This window comes from Dendronephthya gigantea, unplaced genomic scaffold (assembly GCF_004324835.1).
Source record: "Dendronephthya gigantea isolate DGI-Jeju-01 unplaced genomic scaffold, DenGig_1.0 000070F, whole genome shotgun sequence".
NCBI classification, from domain to species: Eukaryota; Metazoa; Cnidaria; class Anthozoa; order Malacalcyonacea; family Nephtheidae; genus Dendronephthya; species Dendronephthya gigantea.
Genome location: NW_021163080.1, coordinates 786,180 through 806,649, shown reverse-complemented (window position 1 = coordinate 806,649; position 20,470 = coordinate 786,180). Strand labels below are relative to the sequence as shown.

Here is a 20,470-nt window from a genome sequence, read left to right as displayed (position 1 = left end):
GGAAGTTTGATTAATATAACTAATGTACATGCACTCCTGATATGGGCTGATAAGATTAGAATGTGGTATTGTGCAATATGCAGGCTGCTAATTTTCTCTGAATAAACCTTTATAAATACACGTTTTTTTGGATTATGTTCTCGTTAAAAGAAAAGACTGTATAATATTCAATGAATCAGTGGAGCAATTTTTAATCGGGAAGCCCTGACTACATCACAATAATGTGTTTTTTAGTAGGTCCCATCAATGTTAAAAAGATATTTCGAAGGAAACTTATTTAATTCCCTAGCTTATAGATAGCCAGATGTTGATTTTCGTTCGTTAAAATCACCTGCCCAATCATCAGCCTGATTTATTGTAGGACTGATATGATTAAATTATCAGTGACAGCGGACAAAAAGTTTTCTCACGGAGAAATTACGAAACCCGCGATGATGAATCGATCAATATATTCATCTCACCACGAAGTTGTACAACGAAGTCTTGAAACTATATTAAAAGAACTTCGAATTGTTTACGACGGTCAGCTGAAGTGAGCAAAAACCTGCCCGCGAGTATTTACAAAACGATTGTCTAGAAAAAGACCCTGGGGACACTGATTATTTATCAGTTGTTTGACACACTTTTTAAACTTAGATGGCATCATGATTCGTGAACAACTGTCTTATGCCCTCTACGATATAATTAATATTACTATTTATAATTATTATATACAACTATTTATTAGCCTCGCTTGCTTATAGTCATTGCCAACCTCCCTTTTTGCGGGTTTGGTCTGTGCAGAAAAGATCTCGGTTCGGTTAATAAGAAGTTATTAAATAAATCAATATTCCGCCAACACAGAGTTTTTACGATTTAATTTTTGATCGGCTGTCAATACTTCGGAAATTACTTTTAATATATATTATTTTTTAGTATTTATTTATTCATTATTTCGTCGAAAATCAATTTTATGTTCATAATCCCTAAAACGTCATTCAAACAGTTGACCAAAACAATTTGCGAGTGTTTGCGAAACAATTTGTTCTAAAAAGTTCCACAGATATGAATGAAACCAATTCATACGAGATGTTATGGCAAAGTTGCTTACTTTACAACGCTGAATATATCATGGTTACGAGTCTGCCATCCCGAAGTTATCAGATCAACTATATTGCGTGCATAACGTGTAATATCGTCCTCATTATAGTGGCAGTTGCCCTCAATTCGCTGACAATTCTCACCTACTGGAAATCAGCTCGACTTAGAAACAAGATCATACTTTCTGATAACGGTGTTATCTGGGATCGACCTTTCTGCTGCAGTCTTCGGTTATTCCGTCTTTGTGCTAGGCATGGCTTTAGCAATAATGGGGAAACCAAATTGCACGATATATGTTCTGCATGAAATATTAACATTCTGTGCAGGTGGTATGTCTTTTGAAACTTTACATTGTCTAAACATCGAGCGATATTTGAGCATCGTTTATCCCATGTTTCATCGCACAAAGATAACAAAGCTCCGACTATTTAGGCTGGCAGCGATTATGTCGTTGGAAATTTTCGCATTAGCAATCGCCTACCCGATTTTTGGTCAAGTTGCGCGGCCGCTAACGAGTTATGCAATTTCTTTCCGAATTGTTACTACGGTGTTTATCTATACCTCAATATTTCGGACAATATGAAAGGCGGCAAATGATCCTGTGCTTGCTAATGCAGGCCGTTTGGAGAGAACACAAAACATACGGATGGTTAAGTCTTGTGTAATAGTAGTTGCCTGTATGGTAATATGTTATCTCCCTTACGGTGTAATACGCTCCCTAGAAACCAGTATCTTTGTAACTATGTTTATCGAACAGTGGAGTAAGACTTTCACTCTCGCTTCTCTTTCGGTAAATTCGCTTGTGTTCTTTTGGAGAAATCCAATCTTACGCAACGAAGCTAGGGTAGCCTTTCGAAAACTTCACTGATAGAGGATATAATAGTGGTGCACGATGAATATAGGTTCTTGTTATTATACGGATTTTCAAAGGGGGTTGTGTAACGTGTGGAATCAACAAAAATAAGGAGTATAACATTATAAGGATGTCTAACAGATATTTTAATGTTTATAGAAGGAAACGTTGTACATGATGAAGTAGCGAAGTTATAGCGTATATGCATGCAATCAACTTTAAAGCAAAAGTTGGGATATAGTTTCAAGCAAACATATTCCACCGCTGGCATATATGATGCCACGACACGTAACAATCATGCGGTGTTCAATTTTGTGATGTTAATTGTCAGGTCGCATTTGCGCGCAAATATCCAAAGATAATTAAAGTAATATTATAAATTTATACATAAGCTATCAAAATACATTTTGCTATTTTTATTTGACTACGAGAATGCAGCTATGTTAGTACGTTTCGAACAGTACGACTAATAAATGTATGACGAATATGTGGGACCAAGCTATATGGAGAGGTGAACTTAACAGCCAGAAAAATAAAGAAGTAGATCGTGGGAATAAGTACATCGGGGTGCAGTACAACTGCATGATCCCTTAAATGCAGTGTGATTACTTCACAAGGAAATATTTCTTGCTTGCCCGTTTTTTTTTATTTCGAGTTAATCGGCGACAATCTCGTAGTTTCAAGGGTATTCGAGGACTGGAAAGGAATGAGATCATGATGACGTACCCTAGTCTTGCTTAAGTCCCAACGGTCACCCAAATTTCTACAGACCCTTTTAAGACGAGGACCTTCTAAGCCTGGTTTCCATTTAGTCGTAATTGTCGTGAATATGTCATTTTTACCGGTGAGCAATAGTCGGAATAAAAATTCGTCTTTATGAAAATGCGTTTTGCACTGCGGTTACATTTGGTATTAGGCTACATTGAGTTACAGCAAATACTCTTTGTTCTGTACTCAGTTGAATCGTATTCATGATTTCCTTGGCAGTCGAATTTTATGGTAATAAAAATTGTTTAAAGCTCAAGAAGCTGATGTCTACGCGTGCAACTGTGGGTTTAGGATAGCGCTCAGGCATTCAAATTATTACAATAGGATCGTTAAGGATAGTTAGAATAGTTAAAATTTTAATGACCTGTTTGCAAATTTATGCCAGTAGCATAGCCAGTCTGTCGATTTGTCCCGCTATGCTAATATTTTAGTGTTCTAAGAGCCTGTTTACATGGAGCCGAGTTACCCGGCTAACCGAGTTACTCGGCAGCACCGAGTTCTCGCCTGTTCTATATATTGTATGGATATCTCGGTTGACTGTTTATATGGCGCATCCGAGTAACTCGGCGTGCCGAGTTCTCGGCAAACGGTGCCGGGTTCTCGGCAAGGCAAGTTACTCGGTTATACCATGTAAACACTTTGCAACCGGAAACTCGGCTAGGCGAGCAGAATATTCGCCAAACACGCATGTGCATTTACGTTTCATTTACCACCATTGTAAAAAACTTTTTGAAATTTCGCACCCTACATAGTAAGTACGTCGTGTAATTACAATGTACCGTAACAAATACCGAGTTACCCGGTTCCATGTAAACACAGTACCGTCTTGTCCCGGCAAGGCGAGTAACTCGGTTACCCGGGTAACTCGGCTCCATGTAAACAGGCCCTAAAGTGTGTGCTAATATTTCTAAAGACATGAATAATTATATTAACTCGAAATTTACATAGCGGGACAAGATCGTCAGCCTGGTACGCCACTGTATGCCATTGGCCTGCATGGGGATTAACGCAACTAATAAAATGCTAAGTCGACCTACAAAATTTAAACTTTTCTAGAAAAGAAGCACATGTTGAAGGTCATGCATGGTGATTGAGTTGTAAATTTAAATATGCATGATGGTTATCGAAAATTTATATTAAAAGTCACCGAACACTGGCGGAACTTGCTTACGCTAACGTTCACAAGTGCATGATTTTTAGCTCAGCAGATGCCTCTCTCGCGATCGTGTGTGGCCCTCATAGGACTGGTTTTCAATATAATTGGTCATAATTCATAAGTCGTATAAATCAGTTCGTTGCAATTTTCTGTAGTCAGTTTTTATGCGTCGGATTTCGCATGACAACGAATTGCAACGAATTACCGAGATGTGAATTACGACGAATTATGTCATATGAAAACCAGCCTTGAGACCGCATGCGCATTGAACCATAATGCAGTTTTGCCATTAACTGTGGTTTTGCTTACGAAAGCGTGCGTGCCTTCATGCATGGCTATTACTAAACAGATGAAATAAAGCGAGTTAAATAACTTGAAGTAATCGGCACAAATCATACAACGAACTCTTTAAAAGAAGTAAAACCGAGAATATCCATAATCGATCAATTTGAAAACGCCAAAGCTCAGAAGTTAACAACCAAGTTTACAATAGCACATCATCAGAAAACTTATAGCTAGTTATACTATATAAATATTATTTGAATTCACTTACTTCTGCATTGCATGGATTAGCAAAGCCATAATTTCAAAGAGGCATGTCTGTGCAAAAGATATTCTCAATTTTCTTTCAACCCCTTGACCGTGAACAGTACTTTGAGATTGAATTAGGATATCGACATAATTATAGATTACACGGTCATGGACACATAAGTCGAAGCACTTGATTTTTGACTGCATGTATATGTGGCTCGCGCATGTCGCATTAGGGCGGTTTTCCACTAGCTGATGGAATTTTTCGACCGAACAAAATTTTTCTTTTGGTTTTCTTTTCAAATGCAACAGGTCAAGGGAAAGTAACCAATTTTGAATCGCTTGAGTTTTTAACTTTTTTGCCGGGATGGTGAAATGTTTTGAAATTCAGATATCCGCATGTCGGCGTGTGTCGGTTTTCTACGCATCTTGTGTCCCAAAGATCTGCACTGGGACGCATGGTAGGGAGGGGACGGGGGGGGGGGAAGGGAAGCTGCCCCTTGCCTTTTACTAGCAGGGCCATGGGGGACAAAGATGCCCTTTATGCATTTCGAAGGATTTAAGATTTCTGTATCTTAAGTAGAAGTGCCTTGCACCATGTAACGAGTGGCCAAAGAATAGCATAAGTGTCTGCTGAGTATCCACAAGACACGCGGAAATTATATTGGAGAGAGAAAACGATGTTTTTGATTCTTTACAATGCGGCGGTACACAAATGCCCTTGACAAAAATCTGCCCCCCCCCCCGATATGCATGCCCTTGTATCGTCTCGGCGTCCTTCAACCTGCTTATACGTACGTATTTTATGATTGTTTGCAAAGAGTTGTTTGATTTTGATCGACAAAGAGCAACAGCTGCAGGCCATCTTTTGTATCACTGCTATTTACAACAGTAGTTGACATTTCTAACATATATAATTTGGTTCAATATGTTGGATAATGAGCTTTATACTAGTTGGCAATATAACAGGCTCGTTCCAAAATGGAGTGAAGAAATTTGACAACGAAAAATGAGTATCACAGGGTTGTCATTGTTTAAGTTTAAAGATTTGGCCTTAGAGATAAAAATGGAAGAGTAGCGTTTGTTACAGGCGTTTGGTCTACGAGCTGGTTGCCAAAGATTGGCGACATAATTCTGAACGTGCCAACCTTTTTTTGAGGATGACCTTTATACATACGAATTTGCTTTTTTCAATTTGTAATGCGATTTATTTAGTAAAATCGAATCAAAACGAATACTAAAATGTTGGAATTTTAGGCAACAGTACAAAAAAAAACAGCAAAAAGCGTGTGTAAACTCAAAAAATAGAAGCGTAACTTCTGGGCCTTCGGGAAACCCAACCTCACAGAAATCGGCCCTGGGAATGAGGTTGGGCATAACCACACAATAGTGAGCTTAAGCATGTGACGTTTTTGACAACACAAACGGCATGAGTAACGTGAAAAGACTGGGTCAAGGATTGTGATTGGTGAAAAACAACTTTACTTCCGGTCAACGTACGTGTTGTCAAAGACGTCACTTGCTTAAGCTCACTAACATGCATGATTATCGACGCTGCCTACTCCTTTGAGAAATGATGAATTTTTTAAATCAATCGTCTAAATATAAACTGCATCAATTTTATGATGAATTATTGAAATAAGCTTTCAATTCCTTTCGCATCCGCTACCTGCGAATTTCACCTGCCCGTTCTTTCGCGCAATCCTTAAAACCGCATCAAAACGTACGTCGTTGAATTTGTTGAAGGGTGTGATTTTTCGCGATTTTATGTCGGTCTCTTATGAAAATAAATTTTGTATTTTCAGACTAGACGCCAATGAATTATAGCATGCAGTTTAATGTTATCGCTTTTGGATATTTAATTACATTCAAAAAGTAATAAAAAATACTCAAATCACTCGTTATATAAATGTCACATTATGTTACACGTATATTAAGTATATATAGAGTCACATGTACGTCACCCAATACACAGTCGTGTTTTATTATATTTTCATAGAGTATATCACATTGATTGAATTACACGAGGATGGCAGGCATAAACGGTACAGAAACTGCCTCCAACAAACTTTTGAAAATCTGCTCGTTTTATAATGCTGAATATGAAATGGTCGTGAGTTTGACATCGCGTATCCATTTCATCAACTATGTGATATGTTTGGTATGTTATGTCGTCCTCATTATAGTGGCAACAGTTCTTAATTCATTTACAATCCTCGTTTACTGGAGATCAGCTCGACTCAGAAGCAAGACTTCGTTCTTTCTAATAATGCTGTTGTCCATAATTGACCTCGCTTCGGCAGTCTTTGGTCATACAGTCTACGTGTTACATTTGGCTTCGACAGTTAATGGAAATGCAAGTTGCAAAATATATATCGCACATGAAATTCTGACGTTTTTCACAGGTTGTCTGTCGTTTGGAACTTTACATTGTCAAAACATCGATCTATATCTGAGCGTAGTTTATCCGATCTTTCACCGCACAAAGATGACAAAGGTTAGATTACTGAAACTAGCAGCTGCTCAGTGGTCCTATTCTGTCATGTTAACGCTTAGCCGTCCACTTTTTGGCCGAGCTGCGCGTTCGTTAACAATTTTTACAATTGCTTTCGTACTCTTAATGCCGTGTTTATATACACATTAATTTACCTTGAAATGCGAAAGGCAGCGAACAATTCTCTGCTCGCCAATGCCAATGGAAATCGAGGAAATAAGCTGCAGAATCTGAAAATGACAAAGTCTTGTGCGATCGCTGTTAGCTGTATGGCAATATGTTACCTGCCTTTCGCTGTAATGCATTCGCTTGAGCCGAGTATTTTTGTAACGGTGTTCTTAGAATTATGGAGCAAAATGTTGATTCTCATGAGGCTGTCAATAAATTCACTCCTCTTCTTCTGGCGAAATCCAATTTTAAGGAACGAGGCTTGGATAATCTTAAGGAGCTCGAGATGACAAAGTTCATGAATCCTGCATGGAAGCAAAACCGCGGAGCCATATAAATGGATAGTCCATGTATAGCAAAAATCGTAATGATTATAATATGACGTGCAATGGTAATAGTTCGATTACAAACTAAATAAATATATCAATAGAAATAAAAAGAGATTTTACAAAAAAAAATACAAAACACAAACATCCAACAAACCTTACCCTTGCCAAACAATAAAAAACATGCATTTCCACTTCATATGCAGGGAAAATTAATAGAATTCGTCCTATACATTTCTTATATATATATACAGGGAAAGCCTGCTAAAATTAATTGAAATCGGGAAATAGACGTATATATAACTTTTTTATGATTATAGCTAGTATAATTACAAAAGAGATTATTTAAAATTCCGGCCGGTCCCTGATTGATCAATTTATACCCAGGATCTACCTCAGATTATTACGCGATAATCATCTAAGTATTTTTCAAAAATTGTTTTTGTCAAAGTGACACATGCAGAAGGACGTTTTAACAAAAATACTGTAGCTGAAAGCACAGAAGAGGTTGAAAAAATAGGCCTACAATTGTTTCAAGGTAAAAACTACCTGGTAGAACGCTTTTCAACTTTATTTTCCGTAAACATTGTTTTATTGGAATTGCTCTAAAAGTGCATGTCCGATCCAGATATTTCTTATGGGTTTGTAAAACGTCCGTTTTTTACAACAGATTCGATTATTTTAAAAAAATCACCTTTGTATAACTATACTATAAAACTTCGTCTCGGTTTTTATTCAGCGATATAAAATTCGTTAATAGTTTTACATAATATCTTAATAATATCATAATATCACCTCGTAAAAAAAATAGACAGAATAATCTAAAGTCCTTCGAACAAAATTACCAAAAAAGTTATCGAAAGTGTTTTAATAAATAAAATTTTAAATTTCGTTGCACACTTTGGTCAGAATACACAGAAAGACAGATAACCATATATGCTTGGCTCCTTCGTACGTTTTATTAAGTACTCGATGTTCATGCAGGATCGCTAACACAAATCGTAAAATAATTCTTTAACAATGACCAATTATGGAGTTTTTTGACCTGGAGTCATTTCCCCCTACTTAGTTTAAACGGTAAAACATTACTGCATGTATTTCAGTATTTGTGAATCGCAATACTTCATTACAAAATACATTTTAAAACTCGTCGCTGTTTTAAAAAAATATTGCTTTTACTCGATGAGCAATACGCTATGGTTTATTTGTATTTTCTTGCTGTATATGAGCTATAACTACATTAAAATTTTCGTTTGACATACATCGTCTTTTAGCTGTTTGTTAAATTGCTAGTTTCCCGAATTGTTCAGGCAACGCCAATGATAAAAAAGCCAGAAGTAAATGTATTTTTAGCGGGGTGAACATCCAAGCATGCATGCTTCGCGTTTAAGATTACTTTTAAAAGTACGTTGATCTTGTATTAGACCACATCGGTACTGACTAGCTTGAATGCAACATGTCATAGGAGAGGTAAAACCTTAAAATGTACTGTACGAAAATTTGTTACGTTAATTTCTCCTTTCAGACTTTTCCATTCCTGAAGAGCTCTCAATCTTCTCTTCCATCACCTGAATTATAACAGAAATTCAGAACTGAGCATTAAACGTCTATAGACTTGTGATAAAAAAAAACTTGAAAGGTCGAAATATAATTATGCGATTCGGGAAGAAAACAATTAATGGACACCGCATTGGACGATTCCAGCTGTCGACTAAATTTTATTTTAAGGAGAAAGAATGAAATCAAAGCTATAGGAACAGTATGTTAGTATAAATTTTGTATAATATTTATAAGGACAAACGAATGAGGTTTAAAATTTGCCAGCACAGAATGTGCTGCTAGAAAAATTGGAAAGTATATATCGCACGAAAATACGATTCTGAATACTATTGGACTTTATAGCCTTTCTATCCTTTGACCTTTATGTTTTTTACTCGTTTACATCAATCAAAAGAAGAAAATCGCAAGTGTAAACGAGCCTTGATACAACATGCAAAACGATATTACTTGGACATAAGATTATGAAAAAAAAAACAAAGACAAACAAAAGATCACACAGAGAGTGTTGGAGACGATGTTGGACATGCAAACAATGAATATTATGAAGGTGGCATCAAATGTGCTATAACAACTGCCTAAAATAGACAAAACACTTCTCTTTATGCTAAGTTATTTGAAGACGCTGCCACGCTGCTCTCTGGTTATAGTGGAAATTACGAAGGTGGGTTATATATTGCAAAGGTAAACATCAATTCGTTTACTTACTTTGTTTAGCGGTTTCTCCACAGGATAAACAGGCATATATCCCTGCATGCGAACATTGTGCATACTGCCAGGTTCGATGTACGGGACAAAATTAGGAAATTGCCTAGGAATTGCTTGACTGTTGTATTGCTGTGGGCTGCCGTTCATCGAAACCTGTCCTTGTTTCGCCTGGTGCATCGGATGCTGCTCTGAGCCATTGTAACCCGGGAGTTTAAAAAATGCAAGTTGAGAATTTTGATGCGGGAAGTGCTGGTTGCCTTGCTGAACCTAGGATATATGAAATATTGATCCGATACCTTCATTTCCGGTTGTTTATAATTTTTTATAATGCATAATTGTTTCTTGACGACGACTAAACAGGCCAAGATGTTTCACAATGTGTATTAGCGAGCTTATAAAAGTTAACATTTCCAAAAGAGAGCTTCATTCAAAGAGTGCTCATTAAGGGCCCATTTCCATTCATCGCAAAAACCTACCCGCGAGCTTGCCGCGAGTGGTTTCATGTGATTAAAATCAACCAAAACCCCCGTACAGCGAGCTTGCGAGTTCGCCATTGCGATGAGCGGAAAGAGCGTCAAGTCTGATGGACTCTGTGCTCTACCAAGGCGTTTAGGGAAGAGAGAAAAAAAATATGTGCATGTTAAAAGCTGTATGCGTGTTGACCAGTAACAATGCTGTATATCAGGGTTTTGTTCATACTGGAGAACGAACTCATTTGCATGGTTTTCGGAAGTACGTTATTAACCTTACCGGTAATAAATGAGATTGCGGAAATTTTTGTCGGTTCAATTGTTGTTGCTTTAACTGTTGATGCTGTTGCTGTAATATTTTCTGATGTTCCTGTTGCATGAGTTGCTCTTGAGCTTTCATTTTTGTATTCTTGCTTCCACCGGCTTGAGGTGATTTCCGACTCTTTGGCGACTGTCGGCTAGAAGGACGTTCTCCAGCGATATTAGATAGCGAGACGGCCGACGCCTTTCCTTCTGTTGTCGTTTTGCTCCCTCGTGGTGGGCTCGATGCCGCTTCTCGTATCCTCTCGTCGACGTTTGGCGGCGTGTCTCCTTTGACAGGGCTTTTCTTCTCGAGTGTCTGCTGCGAGATCTCCTTTCCAGTTTGCGGTTGCTGGACTTCTGAATGCGGCCGTTGACGTTGCGGTTGCTCCTTCTTCGTCGTCGATTGTTCTTTCGTTTGTGCTTGACTCTTTGGATCTTGTTGCTTTTTCGGTTGCGATTCCTGTCCTGTTTTCGTCAACATGTCCACCTCGGGAGGGAAGCTCTCGGAAGGGGATTTGCCAAACGAAGGTTGGTTAGTTCTTTCCGAACTGGTGGTATTCTTCCCATTTTCGACGTTCGGTGAAGCAATATCACTTCTTTTTACATCTTGAGTTGAGGAATGAGAATTCGTTGCAGGAAGGTTTGAAGGTTTGGACAGGCGGGAATTCACCAACAACAAATGATCACGACGTTTCACGAGTTCGGATAGCCGTGTTTCCAACTTGACGTTGTCGTGTTTTAGTTGGTGGAGACAGGACAACAGCGAGGCAACTTAATATAAATGAAAAGAAAGTATAATTGTAATTTCGCATGGCGCATTTTTATTTTTATTTAAAATTGTTAATATCAGTTTGTTGGAACACCGCGTACATTTGAAGATAATAGTGAGCTTAAGCAAGTGACGTTTTTGACAAACACAAACGGCATGAGTAACGTGAAAAGACTGGTTCAAAAATTGTGATTGGTGAAAAACAAAATCTTTACTTCCGGTTAACGTACGTGTTGTCAAAAACGTCACTTGCTTAAGCTCACTAATATAGATATACGTGGTGTTCCAAAAAAATCCTAAAATAAGTTGGTTTTTTACGAAATAGAAGTAATGTTCAGGCTTGTTTTCAGAAAAACGGCGATACAAAATCAAGTTATTTATTTGAACAATTTTTTACAGAACATAGCTAGGTAAATTGACAAGACATATATCCAACAATCTAAACTAGTAAGGAACGGATTTTGAACTCGGTTCATTGTTTTGAAATCGACAGCTGCACGCCATCTCTATCATTATTGCTATGTTTGCAACCGTGGTGATTGAGATTTTTAAACTCATAATAATTACGTTCAAAACAGCGGCCTTTAGAATGTCAAGATATTTCGCAATAAAAAATTAACTATGTTTTATGTGATATACTAATTGTCTTTTACTGAAAAACTACGCCTACGGTCGTACAAAAAGACGTCCATGAAACGGACGTTAAAAATCGGCAAAAAACGTGACTTGCCAAAAAGTAACAGGGCCTTCATATAATGATTGTTTCTTAAAAGCAAAACCGACAAACTAGAGTTGCACGTATTTACCAAACGTCAACCCATTGTCGAATCGTCTGAACAAAAACGTCAAAAGAAGAATTCGATAGAGAAATAATCATGACACATAAGGTTTGCAGTATACGCATCAGAAAATCCCTCCTTAAATTTGGCGATGAGTTTGTACTTTTTATGCGGTGTATCAATTTTTCCCGATTTTATGTTTTTGGCAAAGGTTAGACAGAAATTGATGATTTAAAATTGAAGTTCGATGTGAGGTTTTTTGAAGAAGTGTCAATCAGGGAAATTTGAATTAATTACAGTATGCATATGTCTGTTTTTTTAAGAATATAATTTTGAGCTATATATCTTCCCACATTGCTGTCGTCTTTAGAATATATTTAATTACATTGAAAAAGTAATAAAAGACTCTTATAATTATATCGCTTATATCCAAATATGTCAAGTTTTTATTATAAACGTAGTCACAAGTATTTCACACACATTCGTAGGGCCTATAATATTATTTTCACAGAATATAACATTGAATTACGCGAGGATGACAGGCATAAACGGCACAGACACCGACTACAACAAATTATGGAAAATCTGCCCTTTTTATAATGCTGAATATGTAATGGTCGTGAGTTTGACATCGCGTATCCATTTCATCAACTATGTGATATGTTTGGTATGTTATGTCGTCCTCATTATAGTGGCAACAGTTCTTAATTCATTTACAATCCTCGTTTACTGGAGATCAGCTCGACTTAGAAGCAAGACTTCGTATTTTCTAATAATGCTATTGTCGGTAATTGACCTCGCTTCGGCAGCAGTTGGTCACACCATCTTTGTAATAAACTTGGCTTTAACAATAGATGGAAATCCAAATTGCAAAATATATATCGCACATGAAATTCTGACTTTTTTCATAGGTGGTATTTCGTATGCGACTTTACACTCTCTGAATATCGAGCGATATCTGAGCATCGTTCATCCCATATTTCACCGTACAAAGATAACAAAGAATAGATTACTGAAAATAACAGCAGCTCCGTGTCTCCAAGGTGCGATGTTAACGCTTAGTTACCCATTTTTCGGCCGATTCGCGCGTTTGTATACAAGCTTCATAATTGCTTTCGTAACTCTCAGTACTGTGATCATATACACGTTAATAGGCCTTGCAATATTCAAGACTGCGCACAACCCCATGGTCGCGAATAGAAACCACGCCGAGAAGTTGCAGAACCTACGAATGACAAGGCGTTGTGCGGTCGCAGTTGCTTGTATGGTAATATGTTATATTCCCTTCGCTGTGATGCGGTCACTTGAGCCAAGTATTTTTGTAACGGTGTTTCTTGAACCGTGGAGCAAAACTTTGGCTCTCGTGTCGCTGTCGATAAATTCGCTCGCCTTCTTCTGGCGAAATCCAACTTTAAGGAACGAGGCCAGGGTGGTCTTAAAGAACTTACGATGAAAAATTCTAAAATGCTGTGGCAAAAACCGTGGAGCAAAACCGTGGAACCGTAATGCGTGGTTCAGATCACCTCTGCATGCATGGAGCAAAATACAGTAAAAAATGGTTTTCAAAACAGGAAAAAGATAAAAGAAACAGAAGAAGATAAAAAGTTATTTAGTGGACAGTGATATAAATCTCGCGGTTCAAGATATTTAGAGTAAAGTAATTTAGGGTCCTGTCATGTTTGTCACCTCGTCGGTGTCACTCAACAAGACAGCCATTTGAACATCAATCATGTTCGACTACTAACAATTCTGTATTTTCTTATACATTTCTTTTCAAATGTGCGCAAAAAACAGAAACCTCGCGATTTCAAGAACAACTTGATGAACACTTCAAACTTGGGCGCGCATGCTATATATGCATAGATCAGTGGGACATTTCTATTTTGTCAACGTCCGTGCGAACGGACAGGCAAAGTACCACCCGAAACCTCTCTTCAAAATAGGAAATCAACCTGGTTGAACAACACGCCCATTCCAGGCAGTCTTCAACACCGACATTCGAAAATAATTCAACAAAATTTTCGAATCTGCATGCGTACATGCATACTCTAGGACATCCTATGTTGGAAGTATTTACTGAAATAAGGCTTGCAAAGAAAGCGGACATTAATAACTTACCATCTAAGTATCCAGTTTGGTGACTAAGAAACTCCACTCCTTGCTTCCATTGGAATTCGAGAAAATCCTCCAACTTCGTAGGGATTTCCCTGGGATAAAAATTTAAGCATTACATGTTAGTGTCTTTCCTTTTTTTTTGCAAGATATATAGCAAAATTATTATTTCGTATCTTTTGTGAAAGAAATTTCCTCTACTAAAGGTTATTTAGACTAAAATCGTTTTTGAAATTTGGGTTATTGTGTTTATCAAAAAGTAAAGTTGACATTCTTTTCAGGTCAACTAAGCGGTTTTGTTCCATAACGTAGTTTATTGCGGTTTTGGAGTTATTTCACTTTATATAGTAGTATTATTTATAGTAGTAATATTTATAGTAGTATTATTTATAGTAGTATTATTTATAGTAGTATTATTTATAGTAGTATTACTAGTAGCAGTATTTAACAAAACAAAATATGACAATAAATTAGAAAAAAAATGTGGCGAATCCAGGGTTAGGGACCAAAAATTACACAGCTTACTTTTAAATTCAAAGTAATTAAATTCAAAGTATAGTTTCCAAAGAGAATTTTTATACATAAAAATCTACCAATGCGATTGCGATTTTAGGTCGTAGTGATTTAATTTCGTTATACCCCGAACCCGCCACAGGAAATCTGGAATAAGGATGTTGAATTAGAACTGTGGCATAATAGCTCGGCAGTATACGTAGGACTATGCCCATATTCAATTATATATTTCCAATTTATATATACCACATACACGCCAACCCATTCAGGAAAGTAGAGCATGTATATAGCTACTATGACTCGCTGATCTGAGATATAAGAAATAGCGGCGTGCGATGATCTGGTGAATTCTATCATACAATTTTTCAGAAAAAACAAGCTATTTGAACTTACATTTCACGAATACTCTCACTCGATCTGGACTTCGGGGTGAATGGAGAGGGAGGTAATATCGGCATCTTCCCTTTTCCTACGGCACCGAGGGAATGTGAACTTTTCTTCTCGTGGCTGGTGGTGGTCTTTTGTTTTTTCTTTCCATCTTCTTCCGTACTGCCGGCCTTGTTGTACTTTCGTTTCTTTTGTATGCTAGAACTGCTCTTGCCACTGGCCTTCGCTTCGGCGCTAGACACAGTCTTGGTGCTGTTCGCTGTTTCTTCGTTTTTCGAAGTTTTCTTCGCGGTCGATGGTGCAGAAGGCGACTTCCAGATTTCCTTGGAAGATGCCGTGACGGGCACGCTAACTTGGGGTAACACAGGATTTGGCATTCCATTTCTCGGTGCTTGAAGACCGACACCTGTTAGCGAACAGAAGTATATCGCTAATGAGAATACTACGCAAATACCGGTATACACTGTACAAACGGTAAAATAAGCAAGTTGGTTACCTCAGACTTATATTTACTGCACTGATATTTTATTGGTCAAAACAACTAAAAACCTGGTTGAAACAGCCAAATAGTCTCAGTAGCTGACAATGGTCGTTTTCACACTAGAGATTATTATATTAAAGACGAATAACCAGACTATAGATAACCAGATAAAATATTGAAGACACATTGATTATGCGTGCGTCTCTAATGTGACAACGGCCATTGTCGTCATGCCAACGTTTGCTAAGCTATGCTTGAGTCGTATAGCCATATATGACGACAGCGAATGGTATAATAATTTTGTAATATAGACCAAAGTCAAACTTTATAATGATAATGTGCAAATAAATTCTCACTAAGATTTTCCATTGTATATTATTGGTCGTTTTCACTACTCGCCGTCAATAAACTGATATAGCTACAGTGAGTAGCCAATCAGTTTGCGTAAAAACGCAGCCAGCATGCAGCTATATACATTATAATTATTATACTATAATCGGCCTTTTGCATTATAGACTACTTTTTGAACTTTGCAAGGAAATGCAATCAAACCGAAAATTGTCACCATTTTTGGCCCGAATGTGGTATAACAATTCCCCTTTGTTGTAAAAAAGTATACAAATTTGCAAACTTTGCAAGGCTATATTTTCCGCATTTTACAAAATTTCGCAACCAAACTTTGCATTTCTACTAATTTTAGTACGCTCTTTTCGAAAAGCTGTGGTGATTTGATTGCATTTCCTTCCATGCATAGATCAAAAAGTAGACAATAATGCAAAAGGTATATTACCCGTATCAGGTTTTGGAATGGTATGCTGAAAAGGAAAATGGGTCGAAACAACGCTCGGATAGTTGGAAAGAAGCTGATCGCGGACTGATGGAGTGTTCAACGGCGATGTGATTTTTTGAGTCTTCATGAGGTGTTGGGAGCCCGGCAAAAGTGGATTGTCCGTGGCTGACAACGGCTCTGGAATGTTGGTATCCGATGACTTGGATGACGGTTTTCTGTTTTTCGGTTTTGTTGGAATCGGTGGCGAGATGGATTCCGATGGCTTCGTGGTACCGATCACTGAGGGCCGTTTACTAATATCCGGCTTATGAATTTGGCTTCTTGCTTCGGCTTTCGACCTTGCCCTTTCGTTCGGTCGAGGGATCACCACGCCCTTGCCCTATGGAGGATAAAATAAAATGTCCTATAATTGTTCACAAAATCATGGGGATCAAGCGTTCATTGCCAATTTGCATTTCACTAGTTCTTTATATTTAGCAAGAAGAGGGGAAAAATCACAACAGCTAAAAAGGGTTTGGCAAATCATACATGCATGTACACACTGTACAAGCAGAAAATGCTCGAGAATGATCTACATTTACATGGACTAGAAATTACAAATTTACAATTTAAGTTTTATAAAGAAATTGTATTTTTAATATCTTCAGATCAGATATCATTTTTGGTATAATTACTTTGAATTTTTTTAAATGTCGACCTCTTATCAAGCTATGAAACATGAATAGACTTGTTTCGTACATTAGTTATCGAGATTTCTTGGCTCGCAAAAGCCTGACTGATCGGAAACTGTTTTTCTGTCGGATACGGTATTCGTTAAATTGTAAATTCGCGATTCGCAGCATACTAGATTGCAATGCGTGATATATGGATTGATTAAGATGCAACTGATTACGGTTTCACAATTAACATTGTACTTTTGACTTTTAATCTCGTTATTATTTGCCAATGTTAACGCATGTCCGGTATTTTATTTAATACTTGTTTCGGTTTTTTGACGAGTTGATTGATATTTTGATTACGTTTTGCTCTTCATCTTTCAGAGACTTTCTTAAGAGTGAGGTTTCGTATTTTAAGGCATGACTAAATATTGGAATATTATACACACTTCCCGAATTTGTTCTCTCTCGGGCGATGAAAACCCGAAATTGATTTCCCGCCTCGCTTCCAAGCTATTGTTTTGTGTGCACTTAACCATTCCTTAGGGTTAGGGTTAGAAAATTCGGGAAGTGTGTATTTGACCGCAGAAAAATGTGGAGTGGGCCAAATATATAGAGTCTTTTGATTCACCAGTATGTAATTGCAATTTCTTTCTGTTTTTCAGATTTTTTATCCACTAATCTGTTATTTTGCTCAATTAATAATAAACTCTCAGTGCTTTAATTAGATTTTTCTACCTGCAAAGATACGAATTCTACGGAAAAAATTAGAAACTTAAAGATAAGTACAAATAATCTGCATATATAATCATCCACCTAAAACTACACGTAAAGTCAGTTTGTAAATAAAAAAGTAATTTGGAAAACTATTTAGGAGCAAACAAAAAAGTGGGCCAAAATTAGCGCCTTTACGGACGTACACCATTATGTATAACCACAATTTCTTCTAATTTTCATTTTACTCATGATATTTTGACATATGTAAACTCTCTGCTTTAATCATAGTAAGCCCAGAAATGTTTTCGTTCTCCTGGTGCTCGCGCATGTACGCAATTCTACCCAGTCTATTATTATGTCATATATAGGAGGGAAATTAGTGTGTTATTATGTTCAAAATGTTTCAAGAACATGAACAAGATTAGAAAGAATGCCAAAAGAGAATTGTGATTTTTTGTATTTGAGATAAGAATTTGAAATATGAATACACACATGAACAATAAATACCGTACATCATGCTGTGTGCACATATGTTTATATAGATACCTTCTTATTCCAATGATAAGAACAATACCCAACATATTTGACAGTGTTTGCAGATACACCCTGTTGTTCTTCGCATAGAAGTTTAGCAGCCTGGGCACTAAATTAGGGTAACATGAAGGAAAATCAACACAAAAAGAAAAAACACTTTTAAATGCATGGATTGAATGTTTGCGGTCTTTGGTAGAATTTCTCATGAAAAAATTTACTCATCTTATTAAGACAAAATAATAACTATCATTATGATAAATACTAAGTTACCCAAATATTAAAGCTCACCATGTGACATGAAATGCTTGCCGACAACCAATCTTATTACATTGCATACAAGCACCACCAGACGTCTTGCTTTCCCGACCATGTTCTTCACACAAATAGCATGTCTGTTACAAGGTAAACAATAATATGTTACCTTTATTCATGCACTTGTCCTCTTTTTTGCAAAAATCACCATGAGCATTGAATATATGATATACAGGGTGTAAAAAAATGCATGCATGCACACACTAAATATCATGAATATTTAATGCCTGTGTTCCTCTTTACACCCTGTAGTATATACACTGATCGGTAGACCTTTTGAAACTTCTCATGGGGTACAGATGACAGTATAATAGGTTCCATTGTGCTAACATTGCCAAATCTCACTTCAGGAATATACAGAGCACAGAGTACATGAGCCCAGCCTAAAGACAGATAGAACTGTTAGGTATGACAAACAATCGACTAAATGCTGTCACATGATATTAATCAAATACTGATTGAAAGCAGAATGGCATTTTAATGCTGGCCAAACAGTTGTACTGTTCTTCTCAACTGTTTGTAATGTGTCATTTTGAGATAAGGTGATTCAAGTGAGTTTTGGATTTTTGTGCTTTTGTTAATCAGATCTTGTTAATCTGACCACCTGTTGCTATGGCCTTGTCCAAACTATGACTAGTCACAATTTACCTCCAGTGTCAGTTCGTTTCAAAGCTCCTTCTTTCATGGGACACAGTTCACATTTCTAAAAAGGGTGAATAATACATGTATTATTATGGCGTGAAAATTTCAAGATTCCTTTTCAAAAGTTTTGTTGATATTATTCATTTTTGTCGATAGCATTATATTTTTAGTAAAAATAGTGAGCATGTCAGAAGAATGTTTTGAAAACTGATTATTGTGTTGAAAGGTAACATAACACAACTGTAACAAAACTCCAATATGTATTTGTGCAAAGTATTTGCAAAGGGCTTTAATTGTATCAGCTCACTATGCCCAACATACTGTACAATTGTGAAGATCAAAACTATATAGCTCTGCACACAGAGAATTGCATTGGGAACTGGCATATATAACTTACCACTCGAGCAATTCTCTCTTGAGATTCACATTTTCGACAGAACCAGGGCCCTTTTGGCACTTGTACAATTCCATAACAAGCTATCACGAGAAGTACATAATTCAATTTAGTGGCAGCACTCAGAATTTTTATTGTTTGAAGTGAACAAGTGTACACTAATAATATTCTTGTATGTTTGAATGGTGACATCATTAGGTAATTTAGCTTGTAGGTACACCACGTAAGTTTCTACCACTATTGAGTTTTAAGTGTACACTAGCTAGATGTAAGTACTGTAGAAATGTAATTGTTTACTGCTCTACCCCCATCCTTTTATTTGACATAAACATAAACACAGTAATGCATGATATCTACATGTAATCTACCTTGATGTACCGCGACATTACATCCATGTCCGTCGCAATACACCAGTGGATTTTCGTCCCATCCTCGTTCATCCGAACATACACAACAACCACCGACCATTTCCTTCACCATGATTCAATGATTTTTAGACCGTTTATATGTATTAAAATCAACAGACGATCTTAGCGAATATTTATAGAAAGCACATGAAGACGAGAGAATTATAGAACTGCTAGGTCAGACCTGCTGTTGTTTAGAAAACGTAGTAAATTTTTAAGAACGTACTGACATCGATTATATTTTGGCACAAAACATGCTAAAGAAGAAAGCGCCAAGGCGTCTATGACGCCTGGTTAAAATAGATACACCAGGAAGAGTGTAGAGTACAAAAAAGGTGCTGGAATGAACTGGAATGTGCCGATGGGGACAGGGGTTTTTATCGAGTAGGTTTAGAAGAATGTTGTTTGATATTGTCAGATTTCGAGGTAGATATACTAAGTCGAATCAATTACTCATCACAGTCATCACTGTCTATATTTGTAACTAACATTTTTTTCTTAGTTTATAAACTCGATCCTGGCACGTACTTAAATGTACTTAATTAATTACTTAAACCAAAATA

The 20,470-nt window shown here is 37.0% G+C and overlaps 1 protein-coding gene across 1 annotated transcript; it reads right to left on the bottom strand.

The window, feature by feature from the left end:
• Nucleotides 1-8,530: 8,530 nt before the first annotated feature.
• Nucleotides 8,531-20,189, bottom strand: LOC114531343 (uncharacterized protein F54F2.2-like). Its single transcript, XM_028552977.1, has 12 exons — nucleotides 19,869-20,189; nucleotides 19,504-19,583; nucleotides 19,113-19,167; nucleotides 18,738-18,847; nucleotides 18,441-18,544; nucleotides 18,165-18,261; nucleotides 16,246-16,624; nucleotides 14,981-15,380; nucleotides 14,081-14,169; nucleotides 10,392-11,185; nucleotides 9,642-9,908; nucleotides 8,531-8,944 (listed from the first exon to the last, which is right to left on the bottom strand). The coding sequence occupies exons 1-12, from the start codon at nucleotides 19,978-19,980 to the stop codon at nucleotides 8,885-8,887; spliced, it is 2,547 nt and encodes an 848-aa protein (XP_028408778.1). The 5' UTR covers nucleotides 19,981-20,189; the 3' UTR covers nucleotides 8,531-8,884.
• Between the last annotated feature and the right edge of the window lie 281 nt (nucleotides 20,190-20,470).

What these genes read in the sequence shown, in the direction of transcription:
- LOC114531343 (XM_028552977.1), bottom strand. Translation starts at nt 19,980, where the DNA reads ATGGTGAAGGAAATGGTCGGTGGTTGTTGTGTATGTTCGGATGAACGA. An exon ending in AAGAGAGAATTGCTCGAGTG is followed by an intron (nt 19,168 to 19,503) that starts GTAAGTTATATA and finishes CACCCTTTTTAG; the next exon opens with AAATGTGAACTGTGTCCCAT. An exon ending in CCAAACTGGATACTTAGATG is followed by an intron (nt 11,186 to 14,080) that starts GTAAGTTATTAA and finishes ATTTATATTAAG; the next exon opens with TTGCCTCGCTGTTGTCCTGT.